General features: G+C 34.5%; 3 protein-coding genes across 3 annotated transcripts; 1 reads left to right on the plus strand and 2 right to left on the minus strand.

Moving 5' to 3' along the window:
* The first annotated feature begins 481 nt into the window (after positions 1 to 481).
* LOC101219252 (malate dehydrogenase, glyoxysomal) lies at positions 482 to 3449 on the plus strand. The gene is given in 9 exon segments (NM_001305763.1): positions 482 to 600; positions 766 to 981; positions 1223 to 1537; positions 1785 to 1874; positions 1962 to 2045; positions 2634 to 2669; positions 2783 to 2872; positions 2956 to 3050; positions 3210 to 3449. Coding segments are annotated over 9 exon segments (1071 nt in total). The 5' UTR covers positions 482 to 528; the 3' UTR covers positions 3283 to 3449.
* Positions 3450 to 4222: 773 nt separating this feature from the next.
* On the minus strand, positions 4223 to 7802 carry LOC101204543 (leucine-rich repeat receptor-like serine/threonine-protein kinase BAM1). Its single transcript, XM_004143485.3, has 2 exons — positions 5054 to 7802; positions 4223 to 4859 (listed from the first exon to the last, which is right to left on the minus strand). Exons 1-2 carry the CDS (start codon positions 7662 to 7664, stop codon positions 4516 to 4518), a joined length of 2955 nt encoding a protein of 984 aa, XP_004143533.1. The 5' UTR covers positions 7665 to 7802; the 3' UTR covers positions 4223 to 4515.
* An 8243-nt stretch (positions 7803 to 16045) lies between these two features.
* On the minus strand, positions 16046 to 20114 carry LOC101219011 (leucine-rich repeat receptor-like serine/threonine-protein kinase BAM1). The gene is made up of 2 exons (XM_004143374.3): positions 17268 to 20114; positions 16046 to 16893 (listed from the first exon to the last, which is right to left on the minus strand). The coding sequence occupies exons 1-2, from the start codon at positions 19858 to 19860 to the stop codon at positions 16427 to 16429; spliced, it is 3060 nt and encodes a 1019-aa protein (XP_004143422.1). The 5' UTR covers positions 19861 to 20114; the 3' UTR covers positions 16046 to 16426.
* Positions 20115 to 20508: the final 394 nt, after the last annotated feature.

The following is a 20508-nucleotide window of genomic DNA, read 5'->3' on the forward strand; positions in this document are numbered from 1 at the left end:
AGATAAAAATAAAAATGGACATATAATAGAATTTGTTGATATATCAACTTAGGGTCCAAATAGATATGGAATACTTTTAAAAGTGTAGGGATGGCATGGATTGAAATTTGAAAACATTAGGTGTAAACTTAAAAAAGTATTTTTTTTAAAAAAAAAAATTGGTAAATTGAAAAACAGGCTTACAGGGGCTTATGGATGGAGGCCGGCCCAAAAGAATTTATAATGGTCGAGCCCGTGAGAATGCAAGGAGCGAAATGGTTTGGTTTCATTTCATCCACAAAGGTCTTCTTCTTTCTGGAAAGGGCCCGCAAAAAAGAAGCAAGTGGGGTCCAGCAAGTGGGACGTTGACACGTGTAAAGAGTTTTGGGTAAGATAAGATTGGCCACGAGATGGCCTTTCATCACGCTTCCCAACCATTTGTTTTATCATATAATTTGACCCGCCAAGCATTTTCCTCTTTCCAACGCCAAATTCCTAAAGTTTCTGATCTTGGAGCGGTGGGTTTCTTTTCTCTTTCTGCAACTAACTATGCAGCCGATTCCTGATGTTAATCAACGCATTGCTCGAATCTCTGCTCATCTTCATCCTCCCAAGTATCAGGTTCTCACTCTCTTCCTCTTCGCTTACTTTTTTATCATCACTGTGAATTTCCAAGCATTGATATGTATTCCAGTAACCCATATGGGGACATGGGGATTTAATTATGGATCAAGAGTTCTTTCTTGTTTCCTTATTTTTCTTTTGATTTTGGTTGTTTTGGAATAGATGGAGGAGAGTTCAGTTTTGAGGAGGGCGAATTGCCGGGCCAAAGGCGGAGCTCCCGGGTTCAAAGTCGCAATACTTGGGGCTGCCGGTGGCATTGGCCAGCCACTTGCGATGTTAATGAAGATGAATCCTCTGGTTTCTGTTCTGCATCTATATGATGTAGTCAATGCCCCTGGCGTCACTGCTGATATTAGCCACATGGACACGGGTGCTGTGGTGAGTTTATTATCTATGTTCTATTGGGTTTGGGTTTGAGTTTCGTGCAATTTCAAATTAGAACCTAATATGGTATGTTGGTTTTTAAGCGATTTAAGATACCGTGAGGGAATTTTCGTGTATTTGCATTTGAATTCGGGAATTTGTTTTTTTTTATGGTTTGTTTTGCTCGAGTGGCTGTGCAAGTTTGAGTTCTTGAAGCGAAGTGGATAGGATATTGAAAAAATTTCTGAAAATGTAGGTGCGTGGATTCTTGGGGCAGCAGCAGCTAGAGGCTGCGCTTACTGGCATGGATCTTGTTGTAATCCCTGCGGGCGTTCCTCGGAAACCAGGAATGACAAGGGATGATCTATTCAAAATAAACGCAGGAATTGTCAAGACTCTTTGCGAAGGGATTGCAAAGTGTTGTCCTACAGCCATTGTCAACCTGATCAGTAATCCTGTGAACTCCACCGTGCCCATTGCAGCTGAAGTTTTCAAGAAAGCTGGAACTTATGATCCAAAGCGACTTCTAGGAGTTACAATGCTTGACGTCGTCAGAGCCAATACCTTTGTGGTATGCTATAGTCCACTGATCTCTCTCTTTATTTGAATGAAGGTCCTGCTAGATAAGCCTGATACTTAAAATGAGTGGTAACATGGCATCCTTTTCTTTTAAATAACTGTATAACTAGAAATTAGATGTGACCAATTCTGGGTTTCTTGTGGTTACTTTAAGAAAATGTACTCACTCACCAGTATTGTGATGGTTTTCTTTCTTGAGTTACTTATGTCATGACTTCATGTTATCCTGTCTTTATCAGGCAGAAGTATTGGGTCTTGATCCTCGGGATGTTAATGTTCCAGTTGTTGGCGGTCATGCTGGTGTAACCATTTTACCCCTTCTATCTCAGGTTTGTGCGTGTTACTGATTTGATTGAATTACATGATGCCTTGATTTACATACCAAGTTTTTATTTTGTTGTTTGTGGCTTGTATAGGTCAAGCCTCCAAGTTCTTTCACACAAGAAGAGATTAATTACCTGACTGATAGGATTCAAAATGGTGGAACAGAAGTTGTTGAGGTAAAAAATGCATTTGTTTGTTGTACTCAATCTCTGCTATAACTATGCATTTTAATGAACAGCTCTAATAGCAAAAGCTTGCTGGTTTGGTAGATACCAGTGGTCCAATAAATGCCGAAATACCTGTGTCTATGCTTGCTTGTGTTCTTGAACACATTAATTGGCGATAAATGACATTATAATGGTATGGATTCATACTGGACGAAGAATAATGAACTGAGTATATTAATTTATAAGAAGCGTGCAATTCATGTAGGATCAGACTTGTCTTTGTCTTCATTTAGATGCTGCTATATAAAGGTCATATTTGCAGTTTTCATCACCTCCTTAAGTTATTTTGCTCTTTTTGTTTTCTCAAGTTTTATTGGCGTAACATATGATGAAGGCAGAACCATTATTTATCTTCTGTTAAAATCTAATATGTAGACTGTTGCATGGGGCGCAAATTAGGCTGACCTGCAAATTGACCATAATTGTTTGCAAGTGCTCAAACATCTCTCGAGATCTTTACACTTGTTGAATCTATTCTGTTGCATTATTATCAACATTATCACAATAGGTATTATACTAACCTGCAACTCTTTGCAGGCCAAAGCAGGAGCTGGTTCAGCAACTCTCTCAATGGTTAGTTTCTTTTCACCCCTTACCATCACTATCACAATAGCTTATTATATTGTTTGGTTACCATAAATCTAAAAATTGAAAGAACTTGACTAATGTATGTTAGAAATGCGCAGGCATATGCTGCCGTTAAGTTTGCAGATGCATGCCTCAGGGGCTTAAGAGGAGATGCTGGTGTTGTTGAATGCGCGTTCGTGTCTTCTCAGGTAGGTATCTTTTATCCAAGTTATCGTCTTTTTCCCTTTCAGCAATTAGAATAATGTTCATCTTATATTTTTGTCTTGTACAGGTGACCGAACTTCCATTCTTTGCAACAAAAGTACGACTTGGCCGCAATGGTATAGATGAAGTATACTCCCTTGGCCCGCTAAATGAGTACGAGAGGTATGCAATTGCCAGTTTTGATAATTTAATATAAGAATCGAATATGAATACTCATTCAAACTAGTGATGAGCTTAATGTGAACTAAACACATTGTCGCCTGAGATTTAATCTGATTGTGGAACATTGAATTTGAAAGAGTTGGGATATTTGATTGACAGGATTGGATTGGAGAAAGCAAAGAAAGAGTTGGCAGGAAGCATTGAGAAAGGAGTTTCCTTCATCAGAGGCTGAAGAGATGCCAATTACAATTAGTTTTAATAGAAACATTCTGTCTCTTATAGATTACTTGTCCCATATGTTCTCCTAGAGATTGAAGTTGAAACCACACTTCTTTTTATACTAATAAAACTATATCGCCATCATGTCGATATTTAATGCACAACCAAAATGGTTGGATTAGTCGTCGTTAGAGCATCTTTTATGCAATTGACGATTTTTCATATTTATATTTAATTTTGATTAAATGCATTTTGGTACTTTGTTATTTTTCGATAGATCTCATTTTTGTTCCCTACTACTGTAAGTTTTTGTCACTCTGGAAATAAAATTAGAATAACTCTCGTTAATTAAAGTTTAAATGTTTAAAGTCATGCGTTTTAAGTACTTGAAAAGTCCGCTCTAGTGTTTATAAACGGGCACTGATTCACAGTTGTGGTAATGAATAGACATCAACAAGCGATGAGACAAGGGAAGAGGTGTTACATTTAAAAGGAAAAAGAATATTTAGAACTAATATTTTTGGCAATTCTTTTTTAAAAGAAATGTATTGTGAATGTATACAATTTAAATGAAGTGTTTTTTTATTTGTTTTATTGGTTTTTCTTTTCAATGATGAGAGGTGAAGAAATTATTAGCAAAGTGAAGAGGAGTGCTCCTTGTTTGCAATCATGTCTTGCCTTCTAATGCTTTTGCTCATCACTTTGACATAACAACCAACCAGACATTTGCACAACATGTATGAATATGCATCTTTAATTCACTTTTTCTTTGAAAATTAACCTTAGCTTGAGTAATGTTCAATTTAGATGTTTCTTCTTTATCATTATCTGATATGATGCTTGGAGGCCCATTTAGTGGAATACTAATAATACTCCCCACATTCCTCCGCAAATTCATGATTAATTTCAAAGTCAACAGTTAATTAACACTAATTCAGAGTATTAAACAGGTGTTACATTCTTTAAGCTTCAACTTATGATTTCTTGTTCATAGAATAAAATTTATTTAATCATGTGATGGGAGATGGTTGTAATTTTGCATAGTATCAGTACATGTACGTCTCACAGTAGCAGAACAAACCCCAAAAACTAGACACAAAACACCCAGCAAAGTGCATACTCCTAAGTCCTAAAACAAATCATCACCACATGCTTCATAAGACAAGGCAGTCTGTGAACTAATAATGCTTCCTTTTTGTTTCATCATGAGACTCCAAAACAGTAACTTCTCGACTAAGATCATGGTTCACGTATCTCTATTCTCCTTCGAGAATGATGGTTGCTGATGCTCGGTTAAGATCCGGACAACTTCCCGCATCGTGGGACGCTTTGGAGCCTCTTCTTCAGTGCACAGCATGGCGACATTGAGCACGTGGATTACTTCGTCGAGGGGGACTGAGGAGAGTCTTTGATCGACGATTTTATGTATTTCTTCCTTTTTTGTGTCTGTCATGTTTCTAACCCATTGAACTAAGTCGACACTGTTGCTTAGTTCTATATCTGGATTCCTACCGCTAACAAGTTCCAAGAGAACGACACCGAAACTATATACATCCCATTTCTCGTCGGCATTCTGTGTGTAGGTGTGTTCTGCAAGAATATCACATTCTTTAGTTTCTATTAGAAGTATTCAAAGTATGAGCAATTCAGACATTCTTCAAGAGAGATCCAAATATGGAAAGTTAATACTACCTACCAAGCTTCTCAAGGATTGTCCAAGATCATATGCTATAAAAACGTTCCGATTCTAAATGAATATTAATTAGCTCTGGCGACTGTCATACCTGGCTCAGTAGCTGAAATATCCGATGCCCCTGAATCTTGTAAGAACTTCGCAAGCCCGGAATTAGCAATCTGAGCATCAAAGTTGGTGTCAAGCATAATGTTGTTCGACTTCACATTTCGATGAACAATGGGCGGTGAGCAATGGTGGTGAAGATAGCAAAGTCCATTCGCAGTTCCAATGGCTATCTTGTACCTTGTCTCCCAGAGCAAGTGACCTCCTTTCTTGCCATGAAGAACCTCATAGAGACTCCCATTAGGCATGTACTCAAATACCAAAAGATTAGTTTCATGGTTTGAACAGAGACCCAATAATCTAACGATGTGACGGTGTCGAATCCTCCCAAGAGCTTGTATCTCAGCATCGAACTTGTTGTCACGAGTACACCCATTGCTCGTCTTTGGAAGCCTTTTCACAGTGATCTGATCACCACTTGGCATCACTCCTGTATATACTGTGCCATAACCTCCCTTTGCAATAAGATTTTCCTTTTTAAGGCATTCCAATATCTCATCAACCGAGAAGCCAAGCCGTTGGAAGGCTGTTAATCTCCATCCTCTAGACTCCCTTGCTCTCTTGAACCACCCAACTTTGAAGATCAATCCAACTGTCACTGCAACTAAGCAAAAGAAAAACCCAAAAGCTAGCAGGAGCCTGAGAGGAGTTGAGAGAGATCCTTTCGTATGTTCTTGTTGATTGCTTGCAAGAAGCCCATCTTTGCAAGGCCCCAAATATGGTCCACAGAGATAAGGATTGCCTAAAAATGATGTGTAATTGAAGTACCCAAATTGCCCAGTTCCCAGAACCAAACCAGAGAGATTGTTATATGAAAAATCAACAGAGGTTAGGCTCTGCATATTAACTATGGAAGCAGGAATAGGCCCAACTAAGTGGTTTCTTGAGAGATTCATATAATTCAATAATTTCATGTTGGTAATATGGTTAGGAATTTCACCAGAAAGCTCATTTCCACTAAGATCAAGAAATATCAAGTGTTTACACTCACTTATCTCCGGCACAATTGAACCAGAGAACTTATTCTGGCTGAAATTTATTCGAGATAGTTGCTGTAATCTCCCAATATTTGAAGGAATCTGACCAGAAAACTTATTCCGATCAAGAAGAAGCTTCTGGACAGCCACAAGGCTGCCTATGGTTGGTGGCAAGGATCCAGAGAGCATATTATTCGATAGACTTATCTGAAGAAGATTAACTGAGACTGAATTGATAATCGGAAGTTCGCCGGAGAGAAAATTGTCATGCAAATCAATTTGAGTGATATTTGGCAAACCCAAAAGCCTCCTTGGAATTGATCCATTAAGAGCGTTGCCCCACAGAAGTATACGTTTAAGTGAAAGACAGTTCCCCAACGATTCTGGAATCAAACCAGACAAGGAATTGTCCATGGCGATCAAAACTTCAAGCTTATTCCCATGGCAGATTTCAGGAGGAATCGTACCTGTCAGGTGGTTGAAAGCAAGGTCGAGAGTCCGAAGCATTCCATTCTTCCCCAAATTTCGAGGGATGGAACCAGTGAAATTGTTGTTCCATAATTGCAATATTTCCAGCTTAGGGAGGTCGGCCATGAACTCCGGTATCTCTCCGGAGAGCTTGTTGTCGAAAAGTTGCAATAGCCTCAAGTTCTTAAACACTGCAAAAGAGATGGGTATTTCACCAACAAGCATATTGCATGATATATCCAACTCTTCTATGCTCTTCAATCCTCCAAGCTCCATCAACGAACCAGACAGAGCATTTTGTTGAAGGTACAGTTCAGTGAGCTTCTGTAACTTTCCGAGCTCCCGTGGAAACTTTCCACTCAACCCACAGCTCGCGGCATCCAACCGAACTAACTCCGACAAATTCCCTATCGTCGCCGGTATTCCACCAACAAATGTGTTGTAGTAACCAATGAAAAGCTCCCGAAGCTTCGTCAAGTTTCCGATAGCCGGCGGTATTGGACCTTCGAGGTCATTGCCGTGAATCGCCAGAAACTCCAAGAACTGCAACCGCCCAACCTCCGGAGGAATCCGACCGGTAAAGAAATTACCCCCAAGATGCAAATAGCGGAGGTTGGGCATTTCAGTGACCACTCTGGGGAAATCACCGGTCAGATTATTATTATAAACATCAAGAACCTGCAAGTTCTTGAGCCGCGAAAACTCGCTAGGAATGGACCCATTAAGGACGTTACTAGAGAGATTAAGAAGCTGGAGAGACGAAAGGGAGGCAATCTCTGGTGGGATACCGCCGAAAATTTTGTTGAGGCCGAAGGAAACATTAGTGAGAAAGCGAAGAGAGGAAATGTGAGGGGAAATGGTGGCGGTGAGGTCAAGGGAAGAGAGGTCTAAGGCAACGACGTGGCGGCGGGAGTCGCATGTGACACCGAGCCAGGAACAGTGGGCGTGAACGGCGGCAGGGTTCCAGGAGGAGAGAGAAGAATGAGGGTCGTCAGAGATGGAGGATTTGAGAGAGAGAAGAGCTTGGGATTCGGGAAGGAAAGCAGAGAAAGAAGGGGAAAAGTGAAAATGGAGAATCAGAAAAACAAGAAGAAGAAGCCATATTTGTTTGCATATAATATTTGAAGGTTGAATATTGGTGACACTGATCATTTCTTCTTCTTCTTCTACTTCTGCTTCTTCTTCTTCTTCTTCTTCTTCTTCTTCTTCTTCTTCTTCTTCTTTTTGAATTCTGATTTTCAGAGGAAGGAGAGGGAACTTAAAGACAAAACTACACTCACTCACAATTCCCGTTTTCAATATTTATATTACTCAAAATATATATATAAAAAAAAAGGTGAATTTAGTACATGAAAATTAAAATATTTTAGGGTATTGTATTCTTAGAAGGTGGAAATTGGAATCTTATCCTATCAAAATCATTTCATATCACTTTGCTTCAATATACTCTTAACCAATAACCTCAACTTTAAAATAAGCAACCAATCAATAATCCTTTACTTTTCTTATTTCCTTTTTCTAAGTCTTCACGTTCCAATTCTATTCACTTTTTAATACAATTTAAACTCTATTGTTTCTGAGATCAAGTGAGACACACAGAAATATTATCAAGTATAATTCCTTACTGTTCACAGAAAGATTATAAACTATATATTTACTGTTATTGTGTTATCGTTCTATTAGAGTTGCCTCTAACACATAGTAATAATAGTAATAATAGTAAATTTGAAAAAGATCCATGATTCTATGTAATTGTATTGGAACTTAAATTGGCATTCACATCTGCTTAAAAGGAAATTAAGATAAGGAGTAGATTGAATTAGTAAATAAAGTGAGTTGACATCTATTTCTTTATCATGCGTGTTTGGGAGATTAACATGAAAAAAAAGGTACATATAGGAACTTAAAAACAACAAAACACAAATATATATCAATCGGTTCACTGTTAATTCCTGCTTGTAAAAAACTTTAAAAAAAAAAGATATTTCACATTTAATTTCAATTTAGTTTATTATGGTTTAGGAAAATTAAATATATATTTTAGTTGAAAATAAAAAGCAAATAAAATATACTTTTTTAAAAGAACAAAAGTTGAAGTTTAACATTTGAGTGGATTACTTGAAATCAAAATAAATGCATTTTAGAATGTAATCAACTAATTTGACAAATTTTGATATATTTGCAAATTTTTTTAAATTGTGTTATATATTTAATTAATTTGAATTTAATTGTTAAATTTGCAACAATTCATTTTTCTTTTTCTTTTTCTAAAAAACAATAAAAAAAAGCAAATAAACAGGAAGCATACTCCAAAATCAAAACTTAACCTTAAAAGAATAAAAATTAAAGGATGAATATGAAACACGTTAAAAGATTGTTTTTAAAATCGTCACAAAAGTTGGAATTTAAATTATGTTGTTTATTTAAGAACAAAGGACATTTATAGGGTTTGAGTTCGTTTGAACTGATTTGAGAGGAAAAAAAATTTAAACTATTGTGAAAATTATTTAAAATACATTTGAAAGACTATTTTAAATAATTAACAAATTCTCTAATTTTTTCTAAAAGGATATATATTTTTTTAATTATAGAAAATGTATTTCAATAAATATTTTAGTTTATTAAGTTAGATTTGAAAATGACTTATAAAATAATAATGATGATAAATTAAAAAAAGAAGAACACAATTAGACATAATAACTTTTAAGCTGACCTATGGAGTAATTTTGTTCAGAAATAAATAGATGGGCAGAATTTAAAGTAACAAAATAAAGAAAAGGAAATGACAAAAGGAGACAAAGAAAAAGTAAAAACAAAAAGAAAGAAAATATGGAAATAACGTAAGAGATAAAAGAGAGGGTAAAAACAAGAAACTTTCATTACTCAATAGTGATAGAATATATTTCCAACAAAAATAAACTAATCCAAAATTCTCACAAAACGCCTCAATTATTGTATTTATAGATAGACATTAGAAGTTATCTTGAATTCAATTTTCGTGTTCGTCTACTTTTTTCGAACGATCAATAAAATATGGTAAAAATGACGTTTTTTCTTACAACAAAGAAGTTATAACTACATCCAATATACAAAATGGTTTCTTCCAAATCTCTCCTTCCTTTTTTTTTTTTTTATTCTCCTCCTTCTCACATATTCACTAAATGGAGGGATGAGGTTAAGAGAGTATCAAAAAAGAAAAATATAAAATAAGCAATTGAAAAGTGGAAAAATGTTAAGCCACAATTTGTATTTTGCGACAAATTATTTTGGTATTATGTGATTTAATTGAGTGGTACAAATATAGCTTTAGTTTATAATGCATCTGAAAAATGGAAGAAAAAGACTTGACAAGACCCTTTTAGCAAAAACTTACTACAATTATTTAGTACCTTAATTCAATGATTTTGCCATATCTTACTAAAATACATGAATATGTAATAGAAACTTATTTGTTGCTTACAAAGACTCAAAGTCAAATTCTTTCCTTTATTGATGTTGTTAGCACTTCTCAAAGGCCCATTGGACTCAACAGCCTTAGCCTTTCACCCCAAGCCATCATCAAACTCAGGTTATAATAATTTGAAGTATATGGCTTTTTTTACAACATAAGTGCATCTTATATACGTACGTATAGAGAAAAAAAAAAAAAATCAATTGTTCACAACTGTTTCACTACATTATCATGGAGCAACAATTTTAATTATATGGAACCATTATTATTAGTACATTGCTTTAATTTTACTTGCATTACATCTACATAAGAAAATGGAAAGTTGAAGTTGAATAAATGACAAAATAGTATACTATATAATAACTTCATAATTGTATGTAAATAAATTATGAGAAAAATGTAAATCTTTTTTTTTTTTTTTTTTTGACGGAAGAGAAAACATGTTAAGTAAATTACGTTGTCCAGCTCAACTCCCATACCCACAATGGGCTCCCTTTTCTTTTCCTATTGGGCTTTAGTTTTCTCAAGGTTCAAATCTCAACATCAGGTTGAATCAACGGCCCGTCAAATTAAGCCCACTTCCAACAAGGAGACCAAAAGTATTCATCCTTCGATATAAATATACTAATAAATTGACCAATTTAATTATTAAAATATAAATATAAATTAAAAAACCATTAACACAAAAAAAAAAAAAGGTAAATTGAAATGATAGTGTTGACCAATTAATCTAGTTTTATTTAAAAGTAATTATTGCTTAGTATGAAATAAATGTTAGTCAAAGAAGTGATATAGTAGGTAGGCGAAGTAGCATGAGTTGTTCAACATTTTTCAAGACAACTATTTTTATTACAAGAGCTAAGAGTGTAGCTCGTTTAAATCATAATATTTAATTTTGCAACTTCAATGTTTTAATTTTTTACCCAATCAACTATGAAATAAAATTTTTATTTTACATTTTATAAAATTATTAAATTCATTGCCATCATTCTATTTAACGTTTTTATATATATATATATATATATAAAATGGAAGTTGTTACATTTTGCAAGACAATTAAATAAGATAGAGAATATGAATTTATGAGCAATACTTTAAATGAACTATATTGTGTCAGTTGACTTAGTATTAAATGCAAAGCGCATAACGTGCTAAGAAAGGAGATATAGAATAGACATTTTTAATTGTAGCAAGATAAGAAAAACAAATGAATTAAAAGAAAGGGAAAACAAAAAAAATAAAAGTCCGAAGAGAAATGATGAACATAATTAAAGGAAAATAGTTGCCATTTGTTAATGTTTCCAATCATGTCTTAAGCTCCCCTTTCATCCATCAAATTCAATCATGCTGCTGCTGCATACACACATGCATGTATTATAAATCATTCCTCTCTTTTCTTTTCTTTTCTTTTCTTTGAGGGATTTAATTATTTGATTTATATTTCTCCTTATGATTTAGACCAGTGGGCCCCATTTGTTACAATCTCCATGATATCTGCTCTCATTATATACTTTATACATTATGGTATTTAATTCATCTAAAACTTTATATATGCTTTATTTTATTTTAATTGCTATGTCAATGTGTATTGATGCTGTTAAGTCAAATTTAGAGGGAAAAGGAAAAGGTTATTTCAAGGTTCAATAATTATCCTTTCTTCTTTTTTCAAAAGGGACAGCATATAATGAAGACCCATTTCTCTCTTCCATTTGCCTTTTCATCCCTTTCTTCATAACTTTTATTCTTCTTCTTTTTCTCCTTTTAATTACTTGTTAATGAAAGATAGGACTCTATCATTTAACTGAAAAAAAAAAACCTAAACTATAAGTTTGTAGATAAAACCGTATTAAACTCAAAGTCCATTAGTATTTAAGAGGAATTATTATGGATAAATTTATAAATTTTAGATAATCTTTATTTTCTAAAATACATTTTTAGTTTCTAATAGGATACCAAATTTTACTATTTTAGATTTAATAGTTCGATAAGCGGACTTTTGGAATCTTAAATCAAACTTCACGAGGGAAACAAAAGGCAACACATTTTTTGTTCACAAACCATTTTAAAAAGTGAATTTCGCCATATGAGAAAATTATAGGAAAAAGAAACATTATATTAAAAAAAAAAGATGAAAAAAAAAAGGGGATAAGATCAACATCAATCAATATTAAATAGTGTACGTAAATCAAATAATTAATATGATAAGTGTTTAATAGAGAATATTGTTAGCTAAATTAAATGAATTTAGTCCTTTTTTGTTGTTGTTGTTGGAAATAAAAATGTGAGTTGATCTGTGTCTTTCACTTTCATGTTTTGATTGCCCATTCTGATTTGATAATAGTATGAAACCAACAAATATTTCATTTTCAAGAAAATATATATATTCCTATCCATGTTTTTTTACTTTTGACTGAAAGAGCAAAAAAAAAAAGGAAAAAATATTGTATTATAAACCATATAATATGGAATGAATTGATAAGCTTGAATGAATAACATAGTTGAAAGAGCATCCTATGACAAATTAAATATTCCATATCCATTCTTTTCAGCAGATTAACCCAATTAGCTTAACCTTACCCTATACAAATATACTATTTATTTATTTTTATTACTTTTTAAAAATATTTTTCAAATACTATGAAAATCTCAAAAGGAAAAAAAAAAAGCATTTCAAATTCTATGTAGTACTTCTCAAAATCTCCATAACATGTAAGGAATTTCAATAATATATGTTGAGATCATGCCATTATTTTGTGAATCTTAAAAAAGAAAAACTAAGATCTCCAAATGAGCAAGTGACATGCAAAGATTTGATCAAAACAAACATAGGATACTTTTTTTTTTATCAATAATATATGTTTAATTAGTCAAGTATTTATATTATAATTAATTACTTCTTCCTCTCTAATGATTGGATAACAATCAATATCTTGTTCTGATGTTTTGTTTAGGATAAGCTAGTGTTAATAATGTTTTTTATAGTTACCAAAATAAAGGTAATTTAATTGTTATAGGTTTATGTTAGTAAGTAAGTATGTGAGGCAGGCAGTTGAAATCACTTGTAACTCTATTGTAAGGTAATATTATATAAAGTTGGAGTCCAAGAATTGATATCCATTTTAGGGGTTTGGGCATTAAATGTTAGGGCATTGAAATAATGAGATGGCAACGTGACACCTCGCACCCATGTGAGTTTTGCTTCGTATTCAACAATCACTTCAATTATTCTAAAAACAAAACCAAAATTTTCCCTTTTAATTTTTTTTATTGCTATTTTCGAGGCCATCAAAACCAAATCAAAGCAAAACAATCAATTTTTAAAAATGCATAAAACTTTGTTTCTCTTTCCCAAAATAAATAATAATAAATTTGCTTTATGCCATTTCTGGAAAAATAACAAATAAATGAGGATAACAATAGTAAGTACTCTGTGAACTCAACTTAGAGATTAAAGGAAGAAAAAAACTTTTAAATCTTATTTTAATTCATAAATATTTTATTTTACTTTAATTTCTAAATCTTAAAAAACGTTCATTAGTCGATAAACTTTCAAATTTTAATTTTAAATTAGTTGTTAAATAATCACTTTGCTTTCAATATTTTGACCGAATACAATTTTATTTGTATACAAATTTTTTATGCCTTTAGTTCAGGATATTTAGTGATTCTTTAAGTTTTTTTCTCTTTCCTCTCATTTTTGTTAGAGGATCGTTGGGAATTATTGTGAAAATATTTATCAATTTATTTTGTATATATTTGTGCTTATATTTATTTTACTTTATCATGGATTTTAACAACGACTTCTATTCTAATTTATTTATTTTATTTTATTTAATCTTCTTCCAATAAATTTGCTTCAAAAATCCAATTTGAAAAAAGAAAATAGTAAAGAGATGTGAGAGATTTGAATTTTGGGAAAAACAAATTTAGTTTTTAGGTTTATTTGATAAACGTGTTTTTATGTTTTTATGTTGACATAAATAATAAATTAACAAACTTTATTGGTTATTTATCCATATAAATAATATAATAAATTTAAACCATAATAATTAGAATATAAAAAATCACATTATGATTGTCCTGAAAAGTAAATATTTAAGTTTTTGGAGAGTAAAACATACATTTTTTAAAAATTAAAAATCACTATATAACAAGATACAAAATGTACCAAAATAGAATAAAAAAAAAGATTGTTTGAAGAAATGATATTATAAAAGAGAGAAGATTTTGTTGGGTATTGGGCATATGATAACAATAATGGCAGGATTTTGAACCATATTGATGGGTGTTTTTGTTTGAATTGTGTCCAAAAGTTGTTTGTCATTTTAAGGTCATTTTCTTTCTTAATAATCTCATATATCTTTTCCCTAACTTCATTCAAAACTTGCTTTTGGAGATTCTTATTTCCTTATTTTCTTAATCAAGTGGGGGACTCCAAATTTCAAAAACCAACCCAATTTGAATTTAATACGATTTTTCTTTTTTTTTTTTACTTATTTACTACTTTTGGGTACAATCCCTCAATTTTCTAAGTTTGGTTTTGATTGATTGTGGTTTGTAGCTACCAATTTTAAACGCATATATCTCCTTGTGTAACAAAATGAGCCTACATTTTGATCTCTTTTGAAATTGAGTGTTATGTTTTTGTATATTACTGTGTTTGAATGACACCCCTAAACCCTAGTAGATGACTGCTTTTAGTTAAAATTACATTTCTTCAACTTTTGAATGCTCCTAAGTTTAATTATCATATAACTTTTGTGTAAATTACTTTTGCCTTTTCTTCAATTACTCTTTGTCTTCAAGTCCGTATTTCTTTTACTTAGGGTGAATTATGGAAAGAGCCGTGGAAGATTCAATCAACATTTATTTCTCACCCACGAAAACTCCCATTAATTTACCTTCATTATGACATTAAAATTATTGTCTTCAAATATAACAAAATGAACCAAAATTAGACGGACATTGTTTGTGTAGTTTTATTATTAATCCAACTTTAAAATGTATATTTTTAAATTAATCAAACTATGCTTTCATAACAATAGTGAGGTAATGACATCCAGAAATATAACTTTAAGAAAAACGTTTTTTTTTTTTTTTAAAAAAAAAGAAGAATACATTTTTGTGTTTCCACTTAATTTCTTGTTTGTTTTTCGATTTATTTTAGTTGGTGGGAATTAGAGAGAGAATGGTAACTTTTTTGCGTAAACCAAAGTTTTTGAATATGGCAGACAAGATTCCTTTGTTCCTTTTAATAAACCAAAGTTTTTGAGTTGCTAACATTTACATATCTTTATACGAATTAGAATTTATTTAAATGTTTTTCTTATAAATTATATACTTTTAGAATTAAATATGAGAATGCATAGTATTAAATAAGAAGAGAAAAAGAGTTAGTAATTAAGTAGCAAAAGAATGATTTGAAAGGGAAGGGAAGGGAAGGGAAGGAGTGGGTGTTTTTGTCATTTTGTGTTTTAAATTTTCTTTGTTTAAAGAATTTTTGGTTGTACTTTAGATTTGGTAAATTTGCCCCCACAGAGTTACCAAATTTCAATTGGTATCCCCACACCGCCACTTTCTCTCCTCTTCTCTCACACCCTTTCTTCAATTAACCTTTAATTCCCTCATCTCAATTATTACATCTTTAATGACAATTACCCAACCTCTAATCTAAATCCCAAACACAATCACATTAACTCAATCCTATCTCTATATCTTTTACCAACATTGCCATCATTTCTATTATGTTATAGGAACCAAATTGGAACTTATTTTATTATTTGAGGTGATGAGTTATTTGATTGGGACGAAACAACTAATAGAACTTACTTTGATTTGAAATGGTTGTGAATTATGTGCAAAATCCTTGTTTTGTTTATGAGAGATGGAGTGTAAGAAAAGGAACATGAAAGAGCAACAACTAAAACAAGACACCATTCAATTAAATAAATACTGAAAAGACAGTCACAATATCTTGGTCATTTGGCATTATTTACAATACAATGGCATGTGTGGCAATCCTTAAATGTAGGGTCCAAATCCAGCTCAAACACACTCCTTTTTTCTTTCTTTCTTCCCTTCATTTTCAAATTTCCTGAACCAAAAGCAAACAAAAAATACTGCCTTTTGCTTTTTAATTTACTGTCCAATAGATTCAAAAGTGGTTCAGTCAGTCAGAAAAAGAAGAAGATGGTGGAAATGCTTCAACATTAAAAAAGAACAATCCCATACGAAAATACCCTCCCCCAATAAACCCAACTGGTCAACTGTACATGAAAGAAAATAAAATTAAAAAAAAGAAAAAGGAACTTTTGAACATTAGTACCATAACATTAAAAAAAGCCAAACCTAATCCCCCCAAAAGAAAAATAAACGACATCGCAGGTACAAGAGCCAAAGCTTTAATTGTTTGGACCTTACGAAAGACAGTAGATAGAGACACTACCAACCCCAACTAAGTTGTTCAAATGCTAAGAAGATCTGGTGGCGGTTGCTGTTGCTGATGTTCTTTTTTGTTCTTGGTTCCTGTTGTTGGAAGGTCTAAATCTGCAGCTGTTGGTGGTGGGGGTGGTGACGAGTTGGGGAGTGTTGAATCTCCTCCTTGTTTTGAACTTGGTGGCTGTGGAATCTCCGATAGGATTTGGATCACTTCCCTCATTGTTGGGCGCTCCACTGCCTGTTCCTCCACACATAGCATTGCAACGTAGAAGACGTGCATCACTTCGTGGAGTGGCACGGAGGAGAGCCTTGGGTCAAGGATTTTCACTACCTCTTCCTTGTTTGAGTCTGTCATTTTTCTAACCCATTGAACTATGTCGACACCATCCCCAAATTCTCCAACGGGTTTTCTACCACTGACAAGTTCCAACAGGACAACTCCAAAGCTATATACGTCACTCTTCTCATCAACTTTTAGTGTGTAGGCGTATTCTGAAAGAAATAAGCATAATCTCAAGAATCAGAATCATGGAATTTTAGCTTCTAGAAAATCAACAATTTTCACACCATTGATCATCCAACTTTGGACTTGAAGTGGGAAGCAATTCATAATAGATTAAACATTGAAGAGAACTTTGTCAATTAGAAGTAGGATGCAGTCAAAAACACTATGATTCGTAAATGTACTTGCAAAGCTGAAAACCACTAATGTTCTCACAACATGGCACAAAACTAAGCAATATTCTTCACAAACTCTAGATCATACATACGAGTCAAAGAAGAATAAAGCTAAAACACATCAAAACAAGAGTTAAGATTCAAAATTTAAGTCTTTGGAAGAAAAATTCAAGGTTGGAATCATATACCTGGGGCAATATATCCATAAGAACCAGCAATGGCAGACATGCACTCAGAAGTGCCAGAATCCTGTAAGAACTTGGCGAGGCCAAAATCCGCAACATGAGCTTCAAAATTAGTGTCAAGAAGTATGTTGTTTGATTTAACATCTCGGTGAACAATGAGTGGCGAACAATCATGGTGGAGATAGCAAAGGCCTTTAGCAGCTTCAATAGCAATCTTATACCTTGTATCCCACTGAAGGTGACCTCCTTTTTTGCCATGAAGAACTTCCCCTAAGCTCCCATTAGGCATAAACTCATAAATCAAAAGATTAGTTTCATGGTTTGAACAGAACCCCAATAGTCTTACAATATGTCGATGTCGAATTCTCCCAAGAGTTTGTATCTCAGCATTGAATCCATGATCATGGGACGATCCCCGGCTCATCGCCGGCAGCCTTTTGACGGCGACCTGGTCACCACTTGACATGGCCCCTTTATAGACAATTCCAGCCCCACCCTTTCCAATAATATTATCTTCTTTCAAGCAATCAAGAACATCATCAACTGTGAAATCTAAGCGTTGGAAGGATGTTAATTTCCAAGCCCGAGACTCACTGGCTCTCTTCAAAGATCGAGCTTTGATGATGGCAGCAACTGCAAATGCAATGGAGCAAAGAAGCAGACCAATTACAAGGAGGAGCTTGAGGGAAGCAGAGAGAGGGCCCTTCACATGTTGTTGGTAATTACTATTGGCAACCCCATCTTTGCATGGTCCCAAATATGGGCCGCAGAGATCAGGATTTCCGAGAAACGATGTGTAATTGAAGTAACTGAATTGCCCAGTTCCCGGAACTAAACCGGAGAGGTTGTTGTATGAGAAATCCACGGAGGTTAAACTCTGCATGCTGGCTATGGTAGCAGGGATTCCACCGACTAAATGGTTTTTTGAGAGATTCAAGTAATTCAATATCCTCATACTGGTAATCTCGTTTGGAATTTCTCCTGAGAGCTGGTTTCGGCTGAGATCGACGAAGGTTAGAAGCTTGCATTGGCTAATCTCCGGCGCGATTGGACCCGATAGCATGTTGCTGCTGAAATCTATCTTCGAAAGTTGCTGTAACCGCCCGATTTCAGGTGGGATTTGACCGGAAAACTTGTTTCCGTCGAGGAGTAATTTCTGGACGCCGGAGAAGTTGCCAATTGTTGGCGGAATCGACCCAGTGAGTCGGTTGTTGGAAAGACTAATCTGGCCGAGATTCAATGAGATTGAATCGGTTATTGGGAACTCGCCGGAGAGGAAATTATCTTGTAACTCCACCTGAGAAAGCTTGGGAAGACTTAGAAGCCCCTTTGGAATGGATCCATTGAGAAAATTTTCTCCCATACGAATACGATTAAGGGAAACGCATTTGCCTAGCGACTCTGGGATTGGACCAAACAAGAAATTGCTCAATGCGATCAGAATTTGAAGCCGATTACCAAAACACATATCGGGAGGAAGAGTTCCAGTCAGCTTATTGGAAGAAAGGTCCAATATCTGAAGCATTCCGTTCTTCCCCAAGTTCTGTGGAATGGCTTCCGTGAAATTATTCTCCCATAACTGCAACACCTCCAGCTTCGGCAAGTCGCCAATAAAGGAAGGAATCGCCCCATGTAACTTGTTTCTAAACAGATTCAACAGCGTCAAGTTCTTCAACTGGGCGAACGAGACGGGAATCTCACCCACAAGCATATTGTTCGACAAATCCAACGATTTCAAACTGTTCAACTGTCCAATCTCCGGTGTCAATGGCCCAGATAGAGCATTAACTTGTAGAAACAAAGTATCGAGATTCTGCAGCTTTCCAAGCTCCGGAGGAATCCGGCCAGACAGTCCACAGTTCGCAGCGTCCAACCGTACCAACTGTGACAAATTCCCAATCTCAGCTGGAAGACCGCCGTCGTAAGCGTTGAAGTAGCCAATGTAAAGCTCACGAAGGTTCGTAAGGTTTCCGAGCTCCGGAGGTATCGAACCGCTAAGCTCGTTACCCGAAACCGCCAAGTACTCCAAAGACTGCATCCGACCCACTTCCGGCGGGATCCGTCCGGCAAAGAAATTTCCTCCCAAATGCAAATGACGGAGGCCCGACATTTGAGTGACCACAATGGGGAAATCTCCAGTCATATTGTTGTTATACAAATCAAGAACGTGAAGATTCTGCAGCTGCGAAAACCGTGAAGGGAAGGACCCATCGAAAACATTATTAGACAAGTTAAGGAGGCGAAGTGAAGAGATTGAAGAAAGCTCCGGCGGGATGGGACCAGAAAACTCATTGGCAGCGAGAGAAAGATTAGTGAGAAATCTTAAAAAAGCAACATCAGGGGAGAGAGAACCAGAAAGACCGAGAGCAGTGAGATCTAGGGCAGTGACATGGCGACGAAGATCGCAAGTGACCCCAAACCAAGTACAATGACTGGTAGAAGCGTTCCAGGAAGCAAGTGAGGATTTGGGGTCGCCGGTAATGGAGGTTTTGAGGGAGAGAAGAGCTCGGTACTCAGAAACACGAGCAGAAAGAGAATGATGAATGTGGAGTTGGAGGTGAAGAAGACAAAGGAGAAGAAGAAGAAGAAGACGCATTTTGTTAGGGGGTTTGTTTGATGGAATGAGAAATGAGGGATTATTAGGTTGGGATGTTCTTCAATGGCTGAAATCTGCAAATTTGCAGAGTTAGTTTGAAATGAGGAGAAGAAGAGGAAGAAGAAGCGAGAGGTGAGTGAGAAGAACAAGTGGGTTTGGGGGGACCTCGATAAAGTGAATCATGTCGCACATTTTACATTTCATTTTTCTTTTCAAAAATTTAAAGTTCTTCACTTTATACAATTCAATAATATAAACTTCATATCTTAATGTGTGTGTCTATATGTATATATATATATTAATCTGTTAGTAGCTCCATGGTCTAGAGAAAGCCATTAAATACCATTTGTTAAAAATTATATGTTATTTTATTGAATATGATTATATGTTATTTGATCGAATATGATAGGTCTGAATATTAGGATATGCCTACTCACTCACATTCTTATAATAATCATAATAATAATAACAATTCAACACCAAATTCTAATTTCTTTTTATTTAAACTCTCATACATTTTCGAAAGTAAATTAGTGTAAAATTTTTCAATTCCTATTGCATTTCATTTGAGTCAAAAGGGAAAAATAATTAGGGAAGGCTACAAACATTAGGTATGTTTTCTTTTAACTTAAATTAAACCTTTTAATG

This window comes from Cucumis sativus, chromosome 6, assembly GCF_000004075.3.
Source record: "Cucumis sativus cultivar 9930 chromosome 6, Cucumber_9930_V3, whole genome shotgun sequence".
Taxonomy (NCBI): domain Eukaryota; kingdom Viridiplantae; phylum Streptophyta; class Magnoliopsida; order Cucurbitales; family Cucurbitaceae; genus Cucumis; species Cucumis sativus.